The sequence below is a fragment of the Hemicordylus capensis genome, chromosome 5 (genome assembly GCF_027244095.1).
Source record: "Hemicordylus capensis ecotype Gifberg chromosome 5, rHemCap1.1.pri, whole genome shotgun sequence".
Lineage (NCBI taxonomy): Eukaryota > Metazoa > Chordata > Lepidosauria > Squamata > Cordylidae > Hemicordylus > Hemicordylus capensis.
The window spans coordinates 255,104,101-255,126,762 of NC_069661.1; the positions used below are offsets into that span (position 1 = coordinate 255,104,101).

General features: G+C 44.7%; 1 protein-coding gene across 1 annotated transcript in view; it reads left to right on the plus strand.

The window, feature by feature from the left end:
* GDI2 (GDP dissociation inhibitor 2) overlaps positions 1-22,662 on the plus strand; it is a 33,181-nt gene that overhangs the window by 2,828 nt on the left and 7,691 nt on the right. The window contains exons 2-5 of the mRNA XM_053255084.1: positions 17,159-17,266; positions 19,455-19,554; positions 20,728-20,862; positions 22,180-22,378. Of these exons, the coding sequence (XP_053111059.1) occupies positions 17,159-17,266; positions 19,455-19,554; positions 20,728-20,862; positions 22,180-22,378 (542 nt within the window). The remainder of the gene's footprint in view (positions 1-17,158; positions 17,267-19,454; positions 19,555-20,727; positions 20,863-22,179; positions 22,379-22,662) is intronic.

Consider the following 22,662-nt stretch of genomic DNA (forward strand, 5'->3'; position numbering starts at 1 on the left):
CACCAGCAAACAGCCACTGGAGGGATGCTGTGCTTCACTGATTAGGGACAGTTCCTCTCTTGCTGCTACATTTGAGAGGAGAATCACTACTTTAAAATGTGCCTCTTTGCCCATTTCTGTTGGCATCATGCTTTCATTTTTATCCTGTTCATGGCTCCCTGCTCTTTTCCAGAATCTAGTTCTCTGCCCCGTTATCGGAATGTCTCATCACCTAGCTTCCCATTGTCAGTCTCAGGCATCTGTCAGTCCCAGGCATTCTAGAAGATATCTTCTGCTTCTGCTTGAGAAAGAATGTCCCATCCCCTTCTCTGTCTATTTGGATGCCAAGGTGATAGGAGATGCTTCCGAGTTCCTTCACCTCTGTTTCCTTGTTCAGGTGCTGTACAATCTCATGGTTGTCTTGTTTTTCTTCATATGTAGTAATCAAGTCATCAACACAAGTCAGGATGTAAGTCCATCTATTGTCTCTGAATCTTGAACGTAGGCAGGGGTCAGCTTTTCCTTGTGAACCCCTCCTTAAGTAGCAGTTGATTCACTTTCTCATTCCACGCTCTGGCTGCTTGTTTTAAGCCATAGATGCTCTTTTGTAATTTGCACACAAGCCCCTTCTTTCCAGGTACCTCAAAGCCTGGTGGCTGTTGCATTCAGATGTCTTCCTCGATTTCCCCATGAAGGAAGGCAGTCTTTACATCCAGGTGGTCAGCTTGCATCTTTCTGGCTGCTGCCATGCTGAGCAGTGTCCTAATTGAAGTATGTTTCACAACTGATGCAAAGGACTCATTGTAGTCCTCACCATAGATTTGGGCACCATTTGAACTATGGCATGGGTGCAAACCCTCTCGAAAGCATGTCAGAGTGTTTGGATCAAAGGCTTATGGATACACCCTAAAGGTCAAGAACTAAACTCAATTGCAGATGCAAACTGGGAGTGTTGGCTTCATATACGAAAGTTTGGGCGGTATATAAATGTGATAGATAGATAGATATACATACACCTGTCCAAAAAGGATACAGAATCCCTGATCCTGCAAGCGTCGTTATATTGATTTATTCTGGCCCCTTCACAGTGGACCTGCTCCTCTGACTTCTCACATCCTGGTCATTTCTTTCTCCCCTGTGTATATTTTGACACTTTCTCTATCTGACTGTCACCCTCCTGCAGCTTTTCACTTTTGACACTTTCCCCCCGCTTTACTCCTTTTTGTGGGGAAATGATCCCTCAAAATACTAGCTTTCTTTATTCTTTAATTGACACCAACAAAATACTTCTAGTTAAGCTGTTCTATTTACACTAACTCCAGAATGTCAAAGGAGCAAACCTGTTTAAAAACGAGGAAAAATCAAATTTTCCCCTCTGATGTTTGCCTTGCTTTCTTCTGTGTCTTTGCCAAGTTGCCTCATTCTTTGGGGACCTTTTGTAAGTTATTATATGACTGGAGTTGTCATGGTCTCCTTACTTGAATATCCTAGATAGGGAATGAATGGCTAGTTGAACTTCATAGGGGCATGTTTGAATTTGTCAGTGGTGATGTCTTCTGTGTGAGATGGATTGATGCACGAATGTAGAATCACTTCCTGAAGCTGCTTGGTACAGGAGGCCCCAGGAAACAGACTTGTTACAAAATAATAAAGGCAAATTGTCTTTGGTGGTTTAAAGCTGATCATGAGAGAAGCTTTTTTAAACTGGTCTGCATCTTTTCTGCTGTGTTTCTCTTTGTTTGGGAAACTTGTCTATTGGATGATGTCCCTGTATAGTCCTTTATAGTTGCTTTGGGAGGAAGAAGCTTTCCCTGGGCAATGTTGTGAAAATTGGGAAGGCCCAGAGTTAGGTGTTAAGTAGGGGCTTTGTGTGCAGAAGATCTCTGGTTCAGTCATATAACTGGGAATCTGGGCTAGCAGGACTGGGAATGACCCCTCTTTGAGATCTTGGAGAACTGCAGCCAGTCAGAGGAAGAAAGTGGGGGGTGGGCGGAGAGATACATTCAAGGCAATTAGGATGGTGATTAATTGTGAAGAGCAGTCACCTAATCTCACTAGCTGTTTGTGGCTTCTCATAAAATTACTTTTCTTTAATTGAAATTTGCTGATAATGGCGCTAGTAGCCCTACTAATTTCAGTGTTTGTAGCAAAGAGAAGAAATGGGTCTGAATAAATGATGGATGGCAAGTTGAGAGAAGAGGCATTGTCCCCTTTGTTGGAATTTGGGTGAAACAAATATGGCTCTGAATGCATGCTTCCTGCAATTGTTGAAACAAGCTTTTTTCTCCTCTTGTTTCTAGACTTCATTCATTTAGAGGGACAGAGCAGAGATTTTGGCTGTGAAAAATCCTTTGCATTCCTCCCTGGCTTTGGAGGCCCGTGGGGTGGGGAGTGTGAGAGAGCGAGCGAGCTGTGAGCTTTCTGGCACTTTAGTACTTCTGTGGCTAGCAGCTGGGTGGCATAGTGACAGACTGCCAAGAGGGCTATTAGTATCAAATGAAGCCTGTTTGGGTCTAGTTTAGCCTGTACGTCTACCTGCACAAATGGTTACCCAAGCTTTCGCTTTGTAATGTGCATTAGCGCAGACCCATTGTCCAGGAGGCAAGTGAACAGCATGCACAGAAACCTAAGATGTCATTCATGGTTCAATATAAGCAGCTGTCTAAGCATGTGGTAGAACTGAGTGAATGGCTTTCTCATGCTGGGATGCATATTAAATTGAATTTTGCATTTTTGGGACATAGTTGTAGTGGTTTCCTCTCTGTCTTCTAAGGAAATGCTGAGTGGGCTTGAAACTAGAATGTCATCTAGCAGATAAAACACTTGCATGTACTTCTGTTTAGAGGATTTAATTGCCATAAGCTTATTGTCCCCCATCTGGCAGGGCTTTTTAAATCTGTGTGCGGAATAAATCTTGTTCTGGGCGGCAGTAGCAAGGGAGTGTGTGTACACATGCATTCAGAGTGGGGCCTTCCTGATTCAACTTGAGCAGGATCTATAATTAACTGAACAGACATCAAAAAACTTGTGAGCGTGCACATGCCTTGGAGGGAACACTGACAATAGTGCAAATAGTCTTGAATAATAAAAGTTTGATTTCTTAAATTTGAGCCACTATTGTTGGTAATCTCTGAATCTCATCACTTTAGACCTGTCAACAAGCACAGGTTAGAATCTCTGGCTGGCATGCTTCCAAACTAAAAACAAACCTTTCTGTCAATGTCTTTAGGAAAGTGAACCTATATATATTTTGAAAGGCTAAAATGGTGCAGTGAGGCAGTGACTTGCCTAGTGGGCAAGAGGTTGCCGGTTCAAATCCCTGCTGGTATTTTTCCCTATATTGGGCAGCAGCAACATAGAAAGATGCTGAAAGGCATTATCTCACACTGCGCAGGAGGCGGCAATGGTAAACTCCTCCTGTATTCTACCAAAGACATCCACAGGGCCCTGTGGTTGCCACGACATTGAGCCAGGGAAGCCTGGGCATGATTGCTCTAGGCCACAACACTTCAAACAAGGTTATGAAACTTGATTTTGAATAAAACCTCTCCATTGCTCAGTAAAAAGCCTTTATGCATAGTTTTAGCTGTGCACAGCTTTAAAAATCTTGCATCTTGATGCTCTTCCAATTTTAATATGCTTTTCAGCTTTAGAATTTTCAAAGTGATTGAAAACCTGTGCACACTTGAGAGCAAGTCACGTGAGCTGCCTGATGACTAGTAAATGTGTACCGCACTCCAGAACCACTCCAGAACTGCCAAGCTTGCAATTTCAAACATCCAGTTGACTCCTGTACACCAGAGGTTCTCAAACTTAGGTCCCCAGATGTTGGACTACAGCCAAAGGCCATTGTGGCCAGGTATGATGGGACCTGCAGTCAACAACATCTGTGGACCCAAGTTTGAGAACCTCTGGTGTATCAGAGTCAACTGGATGCTTGAAATTGCAAGCTTGGCAGTTCTGGAGAGTGGTGTAATCACTAACTGAAGTCCAGTTCCGTTATGAGCCCTGCTATCTATTGAGATAATCTGGGGAGGTCCTTCTGCAGTTGCCACCAGTTCATCTAGTGGCTACTCAGATGCACCGCCTTCATTGGAATGTGCTCCCTGCTGAAATACAGGAGAACCCCATTATTCATGGGGGTTCTGTTCTGGGGGTGTGTGAAACCACAGATACTGAGTAATGAGTGAATGTGTTTCCATGGTTAGATTCCTAGACTTGTAAAACCATGGTGAAAATGGGCCAAATAAAGTGCCCTACCATACTCCATGGTTCTGTAAGTGTCCAGCGTTGCTCCCCAAAGTCCCAAATGGGGGAAAATTGTGACTTTCCCAATTTATTCATTATTCTTTAATAAAATGAGCCACAAAATGGTTCCTGAACACACAATGGTGGTCTGAAATGACATCCCCAGTCATTTCCGGTCCTCTAGGGTTCATGGGTTTTGATGCTTTTGAACCCGTGAATATAGAGGCTGGGTATCTTCTTTTTTTTTTTTTTACACCCACGGAACAGTGAACAGCGGGGTTCTCCTGTAACAGCCTCCCCATCTGACAACTCTTAAAAAGGCTGTTAAAACACATTTGTTCATCCAGGCTTTTAATTGGACTTCTAGAATTGAACATTGTGTTTAAATGTTAAATTCTGTTAATTTTGTTTCAGTTTGTGATTAAATGAGTTATTGGAGGCATATAAATAGCTTAAATAAATAGGTCCTCCTTGCTTATTCCTCCAGTAGCTTCCCTCAGTGTGACCACATGTACGCATGTTTGCCTTTATCCATTTTCTTCTCCCCCAGGATAGGATGATGGTTGCCAGTCCATAAGTGTGGGTGCAGTGCAAGTCTTTGAACACACACATAACTTAGTTATAAAATGTCACGAACCATCTTCCTACAAAATTGTATGCAAAGTAGGTATAACAAATAAAATATATTCAAAACAAATACCATTCAAACAATTTTTAACACAACCATGGGAACTTCAACATGCTTTGACATGTTGTAGTAAGTCAAAAAGAGCACACTCATGCCAGACAATATTCCTAAAAATGTAAGCTGAAGGGACCGGGTGGGCCTCCCGGTGCGGAGGGGGGAGTTTCTCAGTAGCCTTGTTGTGGCAAAAGAATCCAGAGCAGGCCCTCCTTCCCCAGCCTATCTCAGCAGATGGACTCCTTTGGAGTGTGGTAGCTAGGGCAAAGCCCCAGCCCCTTGAATTGGACCCGGAGGCAATGCTGGCTGAAAAGCAGAGAAATAGGCTGTTTATACTAGACCTCTAACAATGTGGCAGCAGCATTCTGCGCCAGTTGAAGTTTCTGAACACTTTTAAGAACAAATGAACAGCCCTGCTGGATCAGGCTCAAGGCCGCCCATCTAGTCCAGCATCCTGTTTCATACAGTGGCCCACCAGATGCCTCTGGGGAGCCCACAGGCAGGAGGGCATGCCCTCTCTCCTGCTGTGACTCCCCTGCAGCTGGTATTCAGAGGCATCCTACCTCTCAGGCGTTTCAAGCTTCATACGTTGAGTCTCTGTGTATGGTATATGCGCACCATTTTTTAAAATAACTGGCTAGCCTAAAATCAGCTGAGTGAACTGAGCTGGTAATGAGCAAGGTCTTCATAGATGAGCAAACTTGTGAAACCCTTGCTCAGAGGTCATGAATGGGCTCTCCTGGAGGCTTGTCCTAAGGCAGTCCTGCTGGCATTGTTACTGTTCAAAAGCTTTCCCCCGGGATCCTCCTTTGTAGGGGTGTATTACCCCAGGTTCTCTGCTGATAAGTTTATAGCCTAACAAGTGTTGGTCTTGAAATAATACTAGAGCACTGGCTGCTGTGCTTCCAACTGGTTTTAAAGACTGAAATAAGATGACCTTGTTCATGAGTGAGCTTGGCTGGGATACTTATCCTTCTGTGCTGGCAAAGACTGACTGCACCACCCCATCCCCACCCCCCCTTGCCGGTTTTCAGTAGCAAGACTGACTACTGTGTCCTTCAGATTGTAGCACTTGCTACAATTGGCAGAGAATTCTGTAGTAACAGTGTTGCATAAACAAAGATTGCCAGTTGCAGAATTATGGGTTTGGAGAAATCTTCTTGGAAGTGAAGGAGCTCCTAGCAGTTCAAGGTGCGCCTCCGTAAAATCAAAATTCAGTAACTTCGGATAAAGTGCATTGCTAATCAGTAAACAGATTTGTAGTCACTGTTGCACAAATACCTTGATCAAGGATACTTCCTAATACAAATCCATTAAAATGAGGTGTACACTTGCATTAGCCTCTTATGCCTTGCATTCTTCATTGTTCAAGAATTTAAACACCTTGTGGTGTTTTGTTGGCTGCTTTCACCACCTTATGAAGAGAAGTACAGGAGAACCTCAGTATTCACGGGGTTCTGTTCTCTGCTACTACCACAGATATGGAAAACAAGAATACTGAATTATTGGAGTCATGGCAATCTGGGGATTAGGTTCCCAGAGGTTAGAAAAATGGGTAAAATGGGGGAGTGGACTGCCATGCTCGACAGGTTCCAACAGTCCTACGGTGCCCTCTAAGAGTAGAAAAAAATCATCCAAAAATTGCAGTATTTGTGCTTTGGGGTGGGGGGGATGAGCCATAAAATGGCAGCTGGAAATGACCTACAAGGTAATTTCCGGCCACTTCCAGCCCGTAGATATTTGCGTTTAACCCCCTTTTTGTCAGATTTTACCACATGTACTGAAGTCGGGTGTCCATCACCCAACTGCGGAAACACGAATCCGCAGATAACGAGGTTCTGTGCTTTTAAAGCAGCAGTATATGAATACATCTCCAGTACTACAAAGGGGTGAACTTATAAATCACTCTATAAAATATAGGGGTAGAGTGAACTGTGGTACTGATCTTGATTTCTGGGTTAAGTGTGAAGACACATATTTCCAAATTGCATTCTGACTAATGGCTTCAGGGAAGCAGTCTTGCAGGTAATAGTACTGAACAGGAGTGGGTCCATGAGCAAGCAAGGTGCGAGGGCTGCCAAAGAAGGTCGGGGGAGCCCACCTACCAGAGGCTTCCATGGTCCCTGCTCAGGCTACCAGTGTGCCACCTCTTGTCAGCTGCAACACGGCGTGAGCCCCTCCCAGCAGTGCCAGGCGACATGGTGATGATGTCTTGTCATACTGCACGGCAGACATCAGAGGGAGGCAAGCCAGTGGTGGGTGGGTGGGCGGGCGGGCAGCTGCAGCTGCGGGTGGGGCAGTGACAGGCTGCCCCCAAATGTTCACAGCCAGCATTGTTGTGCCAATGGAACTTGAATAACACCAGCTGCTGAAAGTTAGACATGTGTATTAAAAAGTTGCATGTATTCCATGAGGAGACCTTGCTTGTTTGGAGCAGAGTAGTTGGTCCCTGCTTCTGGTAGCCAAAGCAGAAAGCTTTTGAAGTGCAAGGCAGTTCCTAGGGAGGGTTCTTGGGCAAAAGCTGCCAGGAATGCTGAGCCATAGCAGTTTGGCTGCATGCTGCTACAGTCAGTCTTGTGGCACAGGATAAAAAGAGGACCTTGTGCCCAAAGCAAGCACGGCTTTGCCTGGCAACATGGTGCTACATACCTTTGGCAACAAGCTTTGCCCATGTTTCCATGTCACGGAGTTGATCTTGCAGCATGGTCAAGGTTTTCTCTTCAATATAACAGTTACCATCCATTAAATCAAGAGTTCTCAACCCTGAGTCCTCAAATTTTTTTGGACTACAATTTCCATCATCCCCAGCTACAATGGCCTCTGGGGATGATAGGCATTGTAGATGTCATCTGGGGATGCAAGGTTGGGAATCCCTACACTAAAGTATAATTATTCAGCTTGTAATTCCTCTGTCGTGTGTGTGTGTGTGTGTGTGTGTGTGTGTGTGTGTGTGTGTGTAAAAGGAAGCACACTTTCAGGGAGCATTCTGCATGTGTTCAAACTGTGTACACTTAAGCTCCTTTTTAAAATAAAAAGGCCTCATCAGAGTAGGAAAGGTGCTCTGTACATGCTCAGAGGCACTCTGCTAGAGGTGCCAGAATTCTTCAAAACATTATCATGTATGCCACAACAGAAAATGTGCAGAGACTGCAGACCACCCTCAATAATGGTCTTTCTGATTGCAGCCCATTGACTAGTATAGAGAAAGCAAATGATCTTCAGTCATAGAAATCTGAGTGCTGTGTGCCCCAGATTGATGTCCTTAAGGGCCAATTTGGGGCTGATTCGCCCATCAGCAGCTTCTGCTGCATCTTATTCCTATTTTTCCCCTGTGACAACAGTAATACAAACTTTCTGCAGAGATGTTGGACCACCCAGAGCCTCTGGATGGAGCAGTTTATAAATGTAATAAATAAATAATACAAATCCCTTTATCCTCCATCACACTGGCCTTGGTGGGGATGATGAGAGTTGTAGCTGAACAGCATCTGGGGGCATTGTGGTTGATCTAGCCTCTGGAGATTGCTTAGTGTGGGTAGATACGAGAGAATCCTAAATCAAAACATTAACATATTTAATTCTAAGGTTGTAGTAGGTATAAAAGATTATATAAGTTTATAGGTATAATAAAACATTACATTAAATAAATATGCATTTGAGAAGGTATGTGACAGTTCAATGAAGTCCTTGTAGGATAACTGCCTGCAGGTCGGTTGGTAGTAAAATCCATCCCTTGAAGAGATAAAAAGATGTACTAATTATTGAAAGGGATGCTCTCAAAGTCCTAATGTTCACCAGTCTAATGGTAACCAAAGAGGAGAATACAGAATCATTTAGCCAATGCCAAACATATTTCAGTCAACACTTGGTCATCTTCAGTGGCAAGAACATACTAGTTTTATTTTCCTTATGAATTACCTGGCAATTTTTTAAAAAGGACTCAATAGTACAAATATAAAACCCTAGTTTAGACTAGATATAAAATTAATAACTTTCAGTGTAAAGATGAAATAAAAACCAACCTTGCTTAGAGAATGCCTGATGCCAAGTTCATAACAAAAAGGATTGACTAATGCAAGGATGACTAATAATAGCACAGTGGGGAAATGACTTGCCTAGCAAGCATGAGGTTGCCATGCTGGTATGTTTCCCAGAAACCCTTATATCGGGCAGCAGTGATATAGGAAGATGCTGAAAGGCATGATCTTATACTGTGTGTGTGGGAGATGGCAATGGTCAACCTCTCCTGTATTCTACCAAACGAAAAACCACAGAGCTCTGTGGTCACCAGGAGTTGACACCGACCCGGTGGCACACCTTACCTTTTTAATGCATCTCACAATGCTTGCAAATGACTGTTCTTTGCAGGAGTAAGAAACTACTGACTATAAAGGCTTAAATAGTAGTCATCACCTGAATCTTATTATCATAGTTACAATTGCAACGAGTTTCCTCTTAAAGTAACAATACTATCTGAAAGCACTACAAACCCAATTCTGAAATTGCTTATTATAAAAAATATATACATAATGACCACCTTATCTTAAGGAATTAAAAGTACAATGATAGTATATTAACCAACAGATTCAAAGATCTAATTTAAGAATATTTAATTTCACCAATAAAGTACATACTGTAATATTATATAAATTTCCTGTGTAGTATATTAGTTAAAAGGAAATGAAGGATGATTATGAAGAAAACTTAAATGCCAATTATCTCTTCATTCAGACCAGTAGGTGTAGCGGTTTGTAGAGTATGAATCCAAAACAGCTCACGTCATAGAAGAGATCTGTCTGTTGTCTTTGGTGCGCTTGACCTTTTCTAAACACCAACATTTTAAATCTTGTATTTTGTGATTGTGGTCCATAACATCTTTCACTAAAGAGATGTAAGTTTTGGGCGGTATAAAAATATGTTAATAAATAAAAATAAAAAAGGGGGCTTGAATCTTCCCTCTGCATGTGCAGCTCTTATGTTCTTATTTTAATAGGTCTAGTTGTTTTATCTACATATTGTAGAGAGCATGGGCATTTAATGGTGTAAATCATGCCTTTAGTGTTACAAGTACAGTGAATTGCTTTAGTTTCACACAGTTGTTGCAAAGGGAGCAATTTGTGCACTGACCATCTAGAGCAGAGTTTCTCAACCACCGGTCCGGGGACCGCTGCCGGTCCCCGAAGGGTTGAGCGCCGGTCCCTGACTGGGAGTCAACCCCCCCCCCCCCAACAACTGCAATCAAGGCACTCACTTCCTCAATTTTGCACATGGTACGGAAGAGGAAGAGTATCACCTTCTTGTCCCTTGCCTCCACGTGCTGCTGTGATCTTCCTACAGCTATTTTATTCCCTATCTTTACAGCTTCAAACTGTATGCGGTGTGGAAGGTATGCCACCTGAAGGGCTGCCACTTGAAGGGCTGCTGGTTCTTGCATGCTCATTGTTTGCAGCCAAAGGTTGATTGATTGAAACCCAGCTGCCTATTGTGGTCGAGGCGCCTTGAGAGGGAACGCTGTTTCCCTCTTGCATCGGTGGGGTGTTGTGGTCCCTCTGCCCCCTGTAACCCCCTGGTCTGCACCGCCGGTGGAGGACGGCGGTCCCCTTTATTACCTCGCCGGGTGCGGGGGACAATCTCTGGCCGGGATCATGCCGCGGTGAGGGCTAAGCAGAGGAGGGAGGGAGGAGGGCCGCCTTGGCTCACCTCGCAGGTATGCGCGGGCAGCATGTGGGACCACGTGAGCTGCGTGGCCCCAAAGGCAGGCTGGTGTGATTGGCTCCCGCAGGGGAGTTGGGAGGGGGGCACAGAAGTGCACATTGTGAGAGAGGATGGGGAACACTTGCTACACTCTGGTGCGCAAGCACAGTGGCGGCAGCTCTTGGACCCAGGCGACCTTCCGAGTGCAGTCCGGTGCACCATTGCCTCACCCACCCTGAACAGTGCCTCGTCTCCCCAGCGAGGAAAATGAGGCATCTACCACTACAACGCCCCACACCCTCCGCCATCTCAGAATCACCCCCTTTCTTTTAATGCCAGGTCTCCACCGCTCTTCTTCACATTTTCTTTCACCATTAAAAAAAACCCCATTCCCAGCACCTGCCATGTAACAAATTTAACGAGTTTTGGAGGAGCTGCACGGGTTTCATTAGGTCCACCTCACAAAGTGCACATCTAAGAGCAGGATCCAGATCAAGTCAGGTGATCATGACCAAGCAGCATTGACACAAATGAGAGATGACTAAATTAATTTCAGTGGGTGGTCGTGACTAACGTTGTCTGGATCCTGCCCTGCGACTACACAACTCCTGCTAAAACTCCACCTCCATCATGAGAGGGTTAAACTGTAGATTTCCGGCTCTACTGAGCTTGCCCTGCTCTCCTCTCCTCACCTCCTTTTTGCTTTGCTTGACATCCAGCCTGATGAAGCATTTTGGGGGATTCAAAAGCTTGCTTGTGCGTTGTTTTCATTGCCCCCATGTAGCTTTTGAATTTTTCTAATGGCCCAACATCCCCTCTCCATTGAGTAATCACAAGCACCTCCACCCCCACCCCACACATACTGAAGACATACTGGAGACAAATTTGTTCACCCAGGCATTTAGATTCAGGGGTTCTCAACCTTGGGTATCCAGACGTTGGTGGACTTCTACTCCCATAATCCCCAGCCATAATGGCCAAATGCCATTGTGGTTGGGGGTTATGGGAGTTTAACTGAGGGACCCAAGGTTGAGAACCCCTAATATTCCATGTTTGCAAAAGATTCCAAATTTAATTATTTTAATGCTTATATTATTTTAATTGTAAACTGCCCAGAGATGCAAGTTTTGGGCAGTATAGAAGTCTGATAGATAGATAGATAGATAGATTTGAAACCCCTTTACTAACTGCCGGTCCGGGAAACTGCGCATGAAGAATGTAGCGGTCCTTGAAACTCTGCACGAAGAATTTAGCGGTCCTTGACTCCAAAAAGGTTGAGAAACACTGATCTAGAGCAGGGTTTCTTAACCTTGGGCCCCCAGATGTTGTTGGACTACAACTCCCATCATCCTCAGCCACAAAGGCCATGTCTGGGGGTGATGGGAGTTGTAGTCCACCATCTGTGGGCCCAAGGTTAAGAAACCCTGCCCTAGAGTATTAATAGCTCTTTTTGAAGTGCGCCTTATGGCTATATCGGGCAGCAGGGATATAGGAGAAGACAACCACAGGGCTCTGTGGTTGCCAGGAGTCAAAACCAACTCAGTGGCACACTTTACTTTTACTAGTATGTCACGGGTGGGGACGAGGAAAGGCAGGCCAAGCTACAAATAAGATTGTCTCACATTGTGGCTCCTCCCACATTAAAGAAAACAAGAACCTTGGAATAAAGGATTCAGTGATGCCATCTGCTTTTGTTTCAGTTTTGAGGAAAACATTGTGGTCTCTTGAGGCTTTAGCAACACTTCCCAAGAACAGCTAACCTGCTGCTGCCCCATTGGGGGTGGGGGAGGGCTTGGGTAAATAAGTCAGATTGTGATGTGTTGCAAAGCAGCTGAGCTTTGGATCACACTTTCAGTTATTTGCTCTTGAGCTCTCTGCCTTTTGGGGTACAATGCCAGACTTGTTCAACATGTAAATGCTGGGGTTGTATTGCCCAGTTGCTCTTCGGTTTGTGGTTAACTACAGCAGGTTTTTGGAGTGATGCCTCCTGTGTGTATCTAAAATATCTCCTGTTCTAAGTGAACAGAAGTTCTGTGTAGCATAATAATGACTTGCTGGCTTTTTGTGCCATTACAAACTACTACTAAGGCAGAAAAGCTAGTTATCTTCCCATCGATGTGTGGGGAGGGAAGGCAGGTTACCTACCAGTGCAACAATATATAATGGAAGAATCTGTATTTGTAGTAAAACATTAATCCAATGTTGCAGATTGGTTCAAGGAACAATTTTCCAGTTCTTCTACCCATACATATCTTTGTTGCAAATAAACTACTTGCCTAGAAAAATGTTAACAGGAAGTGGCTAGCCAAAAGGCCAGATCTTCCAAGTATTATTTAATGGTCTCTGTCTAAATGAAGCTCTTCCAGAACTAGGGCATCAAACACTTTCTCTGTAAAGCTGTCCTAGACACGTCACTGGTTCAGATCTTTCAAGTTAATGAAGCATGGACATTGTCTTCTCCATCAAAAGATGCCAGGAGTACTTGCAAACCCTTTGAGCAAGACATACTGGCAGCTATATTTGCCTTGCTTGCAACTGCAATTGCTGTTAACCTCACTCATATCACTATGTTCTTGTGAACAAGTTTTCTGTTCTGATTTGGACTTAACTGTTGGAGATATTGGATGCCTTATCTTCTTGGATAAAATTAACTGGGCAAGTAGGACTAAAATACAAGCTTTCTGTAATGTGCTACAGAGCTACAAGTGGGTAAGATCTAATCGACTACTTATGGAATGGCTGAAACCCCTGTGCTGTATTTTCACCAAACCTAGTTCCACTCCATTTAGGCTGAGAAGCTTTCAGCCTTCCATTGTAGTTAGTTCAGAAGATATTTGTGATGAATTAAATGCATTGCTTCCAAGGAGGCAGTGCTCTGGGCCTTCAGTTGAGTGGGGCTCTGGGAATTGATCTGTTGCCCGGTAGACACGATTCTATGTTGCAGTGAACGTATCTGCAGCATGTCTGTTCAGACTGTAGCCTTCCCGAACAAAGCAGAAAAATGTCTCAACTTCTGCCACTTAGAGCCTAACACTAAGCTGCAGCATTTGTTTGGAGCAGATGATCCTTGAATAAATCTAGACTTTCAGGTTTCTGAAGCTGGGCACTGAACCAACCAAGAATACATGGGCAGGAGTTTGCTTGCCCACAGTTAAATAATTGAATGGTGCTGCCTGATTGAAGTGTGCCACATGGAGCACTTGGCATGAGGTGAAGTTGTTAATCTATGTGGACTCTGTGTCCACTAAAAAGCTTCAGATCAGAACTGTTGTCCAGAGGGCGGAATAAATTAAGATGTAAACTGTTACTCTTTATTCTGCACCTCAAATTAGGTGCTCAAAGTAAATGGAAGGAACTGGGCTTTGGGTTGATGGACAAGATATTCATATCTGGTTTTCCAGCCAAATTGGCTCCCAATTGTACTTTCGCTTGCTCACACTATAGGGGCAGTCTCTTTCGGCCCCTGGCAGTTGGTAACAGTCCAGATCTCGGACTATTCCCTGCAGAAGGCACGAGAGGTTAATTTGGCAGAGGACGGTGATAGGTGAAGATGCCAAACCACAGAAGTGGCCCTTCTGTTGCTCTTCTGTCTCCTGGCTCTTGCAAGTACACTTCTTATTTATCATATTTTTATTCCGCCTGATATGTACATCTCTAGGCGATGTGGAAAATTCAAAAATATAAAACAGTAAAAACGTGTAAAAATTTGCACAATACAATAAAAACAAACTGTCTGAAATTCATTTCAGTTAAAATCCTGAGAAAACAGGTGCATCTTGAGGGTCTTCCTAAAAGCAAACGGAGAAGGAGATGTTCTTATTTCAACAGGGAGCATATTCCAATTCCCAAAGCCCCAGGGCAGCCACAAAAGAGGCCTGTTCCCAAGTTGCCACCAAACAAGCTGGCGGCAACTGTAACCAGACTTCCCCAAAAGATCACAATAGAGAATGGGGTTCATGACAAAGAAGGCAATCTCTTAAATCCCTGGGCCCAAGCTGTTAAAGGCTTTATAGGAAATAACAAGCACTTTGTTTTTCACCCGGAAACATATTGGCAGCCAGTGCAGTTCTTTTAAAATCAGTGTTATATGGTCCTTTGAGACATCCTAGAGAGCAGTCTGGCTGCAGCATTTTGTAACAATTGTAGTTCCTGGACTATGTACAAAGGTAGCCCCTCATAAAGTGCACTACAATAGTCAAGCCTGGAGCTTATCGGCATATGCTGCACTGTTTTATGGTCACTTACCTCCAGAAATGGAAATAGCTGGTGTATCAGCCAAAGCTGATAAAAAGTGGTCTTGGCCACTGCCTCAATCTGAGAAACAAGATAGAGTTTTAGATCCAGGAGCCCCCCCTCCCCCCCCACAAGCTGTGTACCTGATGGTTCAGGAGAGTGTAACCCCATCCAGAACAGGCATATCAAAACCATCTCTTGAGTCCTGACCCCTCAGTTAGTACCTCCATCTTATTTGGATTCAACTGCAGTCTGTTATCTCTCATCCAGCCCATTACCACCTCCAAGCAGGCATTAGGGAAGTAATGCCATTACCTGACGAGGTTGATATGGTGAAATAGATCTGGGTGTTGTAGGCATATTGATAACATCCTGCACCAAACCACCTGTTATCTGCCCGTGGTTTAACGAAGATAATAAAGAGCATTGGAGACAGTATGGAGCCGTGTGGAACTCCATACTTTAGTTCTTGCTTTTCATAGCAGCAGTCTTCAAGTGACACCATCTGGAATCTATGAGAGAGGTAGGAATGGAACCACTATAAAACAGTGCCACCCAATCCCACCTTCCTCAGGTGATCCAGAAGGATACCATGGTTGATGGTCACACATCATCAATAGCCAATTAGAGATCATCCATCAGGCTGACCAAGGCTGTCTCAACCCCATAGGCCACTTGAAAGCCACTCTAGACCCAGTTAGAGACCTACTCTAGACCCAGTTTCAAATGGGTCTAGATAATTTGTATCATCCAAAACTGCCCAGAGCTGCTGAGAGGCTACCATCCGCTCATTCACATTGCCCAATCATGGAAGATTGAAAACAAGTCTGTAATTGGCTAACTCTGAGGCATATAATGTAGTTTTCTTCAGACAAGGAGGTATCCTGCCCTACCTCAGAAGCATTTATAATATTTACCAGACCCTCTCTGATGATGATAAGCCAAGTTGGGCAAGGGTCAAAAGAACAGGTTATAAGATGCACAGTCTGAAGCAGTTTGTCCACATCCTCAGGAGCCAGACTGAAAGTGATCCATTCTAATCCTATAAGAAGAGTTTCTGGACACCTCCACAAAAGACTCTGCAGTAACTGTTCAACCTGAATATGAGACATTTTATCTGCAAAAAAAGTCACTGAAAACGTTATAGTGACTGATGGTTTCAAATTCACGGGGAGCGGCACATTCTAACTCCCTCACACCTCTAGACAACTCCGTTGGACATGAATTTGCAGAAGCAATGCAGGCAGAAAAGAACCAATTCTTTGCTACTCGGACTGCCAAAGCATAGATATTCAAATGTGCTCTGTTGCGACCTGTCAGATTTGCGCTGAGTCTTCTTCCACTTGTGGTGAGCAGGCTGAGGCAGCACCCCTGGAATAATTTGAGTCTTAGGGAAGCTGATGCTTATAAAGAGTTTTTCCTTCCAGCAACATAAGCAGGTTTGGCTTAGAGCTGCCTTTACTTTCTTCCCAACAGTTTCCTACTTTAGGCTCAGTGTGGAGACAGAGGGAAGCCAGAGTTGAGCTTGCAGGTTTCAACTACTAAAGGAAGTAGAAATGACTTGGCATGTGGCTGTTTCTCTTTGCTTGCCCACCCACACAACTGTCCCCCTGGAATCCTCCCTCCCTCCCTATGTAGTCTTGGCCGGCTGATGTTCCAAAATATTGGAATATGTTCTAGAATACTTCAGCATGTCTGTCCTGGTGAAGCGTTTTGCCTAATGGCATCTTTTCATCAGAAACTGTACATTCTACCACTTGGTGTCTGGTGCCAGACAAAACTTTTTCCAGTTTGGCAGGTGATCTGGATAGTTATAGCATGCCAGATTCAGTTGCAGTAGCTTCTGTCATGGGATGTTAGATGATTCAGGCTGCCTCTGAAGAGGACCCGCCCAAGTGAACAAATTCAGTGTTGTGCCACAGGCTGGCCTAGTTCTTGTTCTGTGGCTTTTAATTTACTTGTGGCTTTTGTTTGCAGATCCGGGAGTTCAGAGTTGTTGGTCTTTGCCATTGGCTTTATGTCCTTTCATAGGGAAATCCTGTTACAGGATACTGGTCTGATAGAGGTTACGAAATGTTAATGAGTAACATCTTGCATTTCCCTTCCTGTTTCATGCTTGTGTTCTGAAGTCCATGGCTTTATCACAGTTGGCAGATGCACTTGATGTGAGAGGCAATTTGCCTCTTCTGCCACCACCTGCTCAGCTCCAACCAGCCCAAGGTGACTTTCCTGCCCCCCATTTTGAGCTCTTGCACATATGTACGTAGAGTACAACCTGGGGGGCTTCCTTGGTCTAATGTTGCTTTTCCTTTTTATATGCAGGAATGTATCCTCTCTGGGATTATGTCAGTGAACGGAAAGAAGGTCCTTCACATGGATCGCAATGCTTACTATGGAGGGGAAAGTGCATCTATTACACCCCTGGAAGATGTGAGTACCCCAAGTCTTATAAATAGGGTGGGGGGCATTTCTGCTAGGAGGGTTTCTGCAGAATCGGTCTGTATGCCACGTTTAGAGTAACAGCAAAGACGCAAGGTTCTGCCTTTAGGAGTTTAGAACGTAAAATTTGATTTTGGAGGTTATAAAGATGAGAGCTAACTTAAAACATGTTCATTTACTAAACTGTCTGCCAAGTACTTCACCCTTGTGAGATTGCCCTTGTAGCTTTTAGCCAGGAGGTGGTGGAGGACACTTCACTCAATTGGGGCAGGCCTGTCTTGACAGGCTTCATGCCAGGCGGAGCTCTAGTTCTCCTCATAGTGGAGCTGGGGAAAGGCCTTGGCCTGAACCAAACTCTCCCAATTATCAGTACTTTCTACTTGTTGGGGTTGACCATGCAAAGTGGCCTGGGCTATTGCCTTTGCAAAGGCTGAAGCAGTTCCTTGTGCTTCTGCTTGGCTGTCATTCCAAAAGCTGATTTTTCTCTAACTGGGTGATATGCCATTCTTGGAAGAGACCTATCTTTTCAGGAGCAGGGACCCAGAACAATTCTTGTCTTGCCAGCTTCAGGAAGTAATGTCAAAAATCAGTTCCCTGTTAAGCCTCTCAAGAGCCAACTTGCCTATGGGATGTTTGACAATAAAGTTTTCTTCTGGCCCCTAAGTTGGTATGACTTGATACCAGTAAAAACTGCATTCTTCCACAGGAGAGCTGGTCTTGTGATAGCAAGTATGACCTGTCCCCTTAGCTAAGTAGGGTCCACCCTGGTTGCATATAAATGGGAGACTTGATAAGTGAGCACTGTAAGATATTCCCCTTAGGGGATGGAGCTGCTCTGGGAAGAGCAGGAGGTTCCCAGTTTCCTCCCTGGCAGCATCTCCAAGATAGGGCTGAGAGAGATTCCTGCCTGCAACCTTGGAAAAGCCTCTGCCAGACTGTGTAGACAATACTGAGCGAGATGGACCAATATGGCAGCTTCCTAGGTTCCTAAAGTAGTGGGACTGAGCAAATGTGCAGAGGGCTGTAGCCAAACGAAGGATAGGGCTCAAGTCTTAATTCCTGTGGTCTGCTGAACAAGGCATCAAGTCAGCCCCCCAAGTTCTTGCCTCTGCGCAGAGTTTAATGGTGCAGCTGTGCCATGCAGTGCTTTGGACACTGGCATAGTTCAGAGGGGAGCTGGCCAGAGCCACCCTCGCAGTAGGGCACTACTGTGGCGGCCAGGTGGCAGTGCCAGGGCCCTTGTCTCAGGCAACTGGGAGCGGAGTCTGCGGAGGAGCTTGCACAGGTTTAAGTGCTGGTGCGGCCCCTGCACTCTGCCCCTTGCTTTCTAGGATTGGGAATCTGGGAGTGCATCTAGGTTCGATCTTCATTCACTTGGTAACTCTTCTTCTGCGTTTCACACTTGAAGGCCGGGTTTTTTATGCTGCCCAAGTTTCAGAACCACAAAAGTGTTCTGTTCAGTTACCTCTTGTTTACATGCAGGATGTGTGTGACACTCTTGAATCACAGTGCCTCTCCTCCGCATGTCCCCCAACAGATATAGCGAATGCCAAGCTACTCAAGCTGTTGTAATTGACTGTCAGTCTGTGTGTGATTCTGCACTATGGTTGCTGAAAGGCTTATTCGGGAAGCAGAGAACCTGCTTTTCTCTGAGCAAATCTGCCTAACTGGCAAAATCTGCCTAATTGGTGAGCTGCATTTGCGAATTATAGGTCATTGGACAGGTTTTTCTCCAGTTTTTTGAAAGGCTGGGTGGTGGGATGGATGGAAGACGAATCTAATCCAGAGATCATTATGTCAGCTTTCTGTTTTAAGCTGTCAAAGTACTATTCCCCCAGCAGCAAGCAAGATAATCTGTACACATACAATTCAAATTCTGTGGCTAATTTGAATAGCTGTGGCATTTGCATAGGCTTAAATATGATCTATCAACTCTCGCTTTCAGAATGCCTGATGTTGCATTGGAATCTAGAAGTAGAGGGTTGGTTTGCAGAGGACCCCTCTGCTTAGGATCCCTCCGCTTCTGCCACCTCCTTATCTATATAGTACACTTCCTGGTCTTTCTCTAGGATTGTGAAGAAGACTTACTGTGGAAGCAATTTGGGCAATTAGATTTAAACTGTTTAGGACCACCTTGTAACTAGTGTGTGCAGACTTACACTGTTTCTTGTTCTTAAAGTTGTACAAAAGGTTTAACCTGCCAGGATCTCCACCAGAGTCTATGGGCCGAGGAAGAGATTGGAATGTGGACCTGATTCCTAAATTCCTTATGGCCAATGGTGAGTAGGGATGCTCCTGACAGAAATAGAAATAGCACTGTCCTTCTGTGTCTTGACTCCTCCAAATGTCTGGGAATGTTGCTTGTGGAGGCATTGTTCTGCACCCATCCAAACAGCACCCCTTTGTGGAGTGAACAGGGTGGGCTGCCTTCTGTGATGGCCTCTAACCTTTGCACTAATACTGAGATCCAGTTCACCTGAAGGGCTGCTAAGGACTCACTGTCACAGTTTGCGTGTTTGTGCAGTGCCTTAAAGGAGAATGGGCAGGTCCCCTCCTCATGCAGCCTGCAGATAAGGTGGTTCCCTTTATAGCAGCAGCTTTTAATCTTTTTGCTCCTGCAACCTCCCCCCCGCTCCCAATCCTAAGGTATTACCCATGGACCTCCACCCCACTTAAACAGCTTTCAAAAGGGTTCCGTAAGAATCGGGGTGGGGGTGGGGGGAGTACTCAAAAGAAAACTATTTTCAACAACATTTTTCTGGTTCACCAAAAAGCAAATTAAATGCAGTGCTGCAAAGATTTCACAGACCACTTGGATGTACCACATGGACCCTAAGTTAGGAACCCCTGCTTTACCATCTCTTCCCCAAAAAAGCGCAATAGCCACCTTCCAATTGTTGTTTGTTTATGTGGGGTGCTTTGTTGCCAAGTGTCTTTGCCTCGTCCAGTGCCAAAGGGGCTTGATCCTGGTCAAAAGTCTAGGCAGCCTCTTGGTTCAGTTGAGACACTGTAATTAAAACCTGCACTGCTGGGTACAAACCATGCCAGGTTAGGCTTGGCTGCTACGGAAGCTAACGCTGTTCTGAGCACATAACAGTGGCTACTGATGTCCTGCATCTGGTGGCTTCTCTAGTTGGCTCTAATAGGGTTGAGCTAAGCCAAGTATAGAGTACTTGGATAGGCTGGATTCTATATAAATAAGCCATGCTGAGTAACAACTGTTACTCTATAAGTTGATAGCACTACAGTTGGTTTGAAATCCTCTGCTATCCTTAAACTTTAAAAAAATCAAATTTGGAATAATAAAGTTGTACTGTCGACGTTGTACACTTGAGGCTTTTCCAAGCATTACTCTTATTGCACAGTAAATGTGTAGACTGGTTCTCTAAAGACTTCCCCTACAAGTGATTCTGTGGCTGTCCTGGCTCATGTTGAGCTTGTCTTGGTTTCAGGCCAGCTGGTCAAGATGTTGCTGTACACAGAAGTTACTCGCTACTTGGACTTCAAGGTGATTGAAGGAAGCTTTGTCTACAAGGGAGGAAAGATTTACAAAGTTCCTTCAACTGAGGCAGAAGCCCTGGCATCCAGTAAGTAAGATGGTGCTCTCAGTATACTCCTGTTGGCCCCCTCCCAGTGTGCTTAAAGATGTGGATTGTGGAGTATAAAATGCTGTAGAGCTTCCTTGCACTGATTGCGGGTATATGCTGAGAGAGGCATATCTAGGGAGAGGTACTGAATCTGGCCAGAAAACTCTAACCAGGTGTTGGATGCAGTGCTAAATGGTACCTTGACGTTGTCATCTCTGGACGGCTCATCAGAAATGGATGAATTTATGGGGCAGTTCCAAGCTTATCACAGTGCAGTTACTGATAGCATGCTTTTCATGACCTTAATATTATTATTATTATTATTATTATTATTATTATTATTATTATTGTCTAATCTTTCCCGAAAGCCACCTGTGCTTTGACTGTCATTGCCTTGGGTAGCAATCAAATGCCTGGATAAACAAATGTGTCTTCAAGGTTCTCCTGAAGGCAAACATAAGTCAGCCCCTACATCTTGGGAGGGAGTGTTCCATAGCTCAGGGGTGGCTATCAAACAGGCCTTGAGCCATTGTGGCTGGGGATAATGGGCGTACAGCAGCATCTGGGCACCCAAATTTGAAAACCCCTGATTTAAGGCTTGTCCTTAAACTAGTGGAAGAAATTGTTCATCTAAGGTTTTCTAATAGGAAAGCTCTTGATGTGAGACAGGTAAGTCAAGGTCATGGCATTCCCTCTGCCACTTGGAATACAGGTCAGTCTAAAATATTACTTGGATTAATATTTCTAGCCTGTAGCTGAGCTTTGGCCTTACCTTAATAGATGGCAAAGCCTCATATCGGTCAAATCTGTGTGTTAAAGGTGAAAATCCTTAGTGATGGAGAGTAGTGATCAGAAAATTGAGCTAGTAAAGTTTCAGACTCGAACCTGTTTCTGACAGTTGTCTGACTCTTTTCTGAAAGTGTTTACAACAGACTTAACGCTCGCTGGGATTTGAGTAATCGACTCGGTACTTGGTGTGTTAATAATGTTCTCACGTGGCACATGTTGACCTCTATTCACACTATTTGGCTCTCCTGAGTAAGCTGTCTTATCCCCATGCTTAACTAGCCACTGCTGGCCCAGTGTTTGCCCTGGCTACTGTGTCCAGAGAAGCTCTTTGTGAGCTGGCAGGCTCAGCGGAGAGGTTCTTCTGAATTGATCTAGTGTTGTGATTGCAAGTTTGGCAACTTGATTGCAGGTTAATGCAGAAATCCCCTTGTCTGTATCTGGAATAACCTGATTGGAAGCAGGCATCTTGGCTTCCAGTCAGTTTCTCAAAGATGCCTGCTCTCTTCTGACAGTCTCTCTGCTTTGTAGGTCTGATGGGCTTGTTTGAGAAGCGGCGCTTCCGGAAATTCCTGGTGTATGTTGCCAACTTTGATGAGAATGATGCCCGCACTTTTGAAGGCGTCGATCCCAAGAAGAACACTATGCGCGATGTGTACAAGAAGTTTGACCTGGGCCAGGATGTTATAGATTTCACGGGGCATGCCCTTGCACTGTACCGGACCGATGAGTGAGTAATTGCTCTCCTTGTGCGGAGATTGGGGGAAATAAAAAAAAACTTGACCGGAGAACATCAAGGCAAGCCTGTCCTGGGTCTTTGTAGCTAACGGAAACCAGCTACCTGGTTACTCGCTTCAGGTTTTGGATAGGGCTGCATATGTTCAGGATGCTTGCAGTGTTGCCTTGTCAATCTTTTGTGGCTGTTTCCCCTGGGCACCAGCCTCTTGCCTCCTAGCTCTCAGGACTGCAGAGAGAAGCTTGGGAACACGTGGCTGGGGTCTTCAGGTCCCAGAG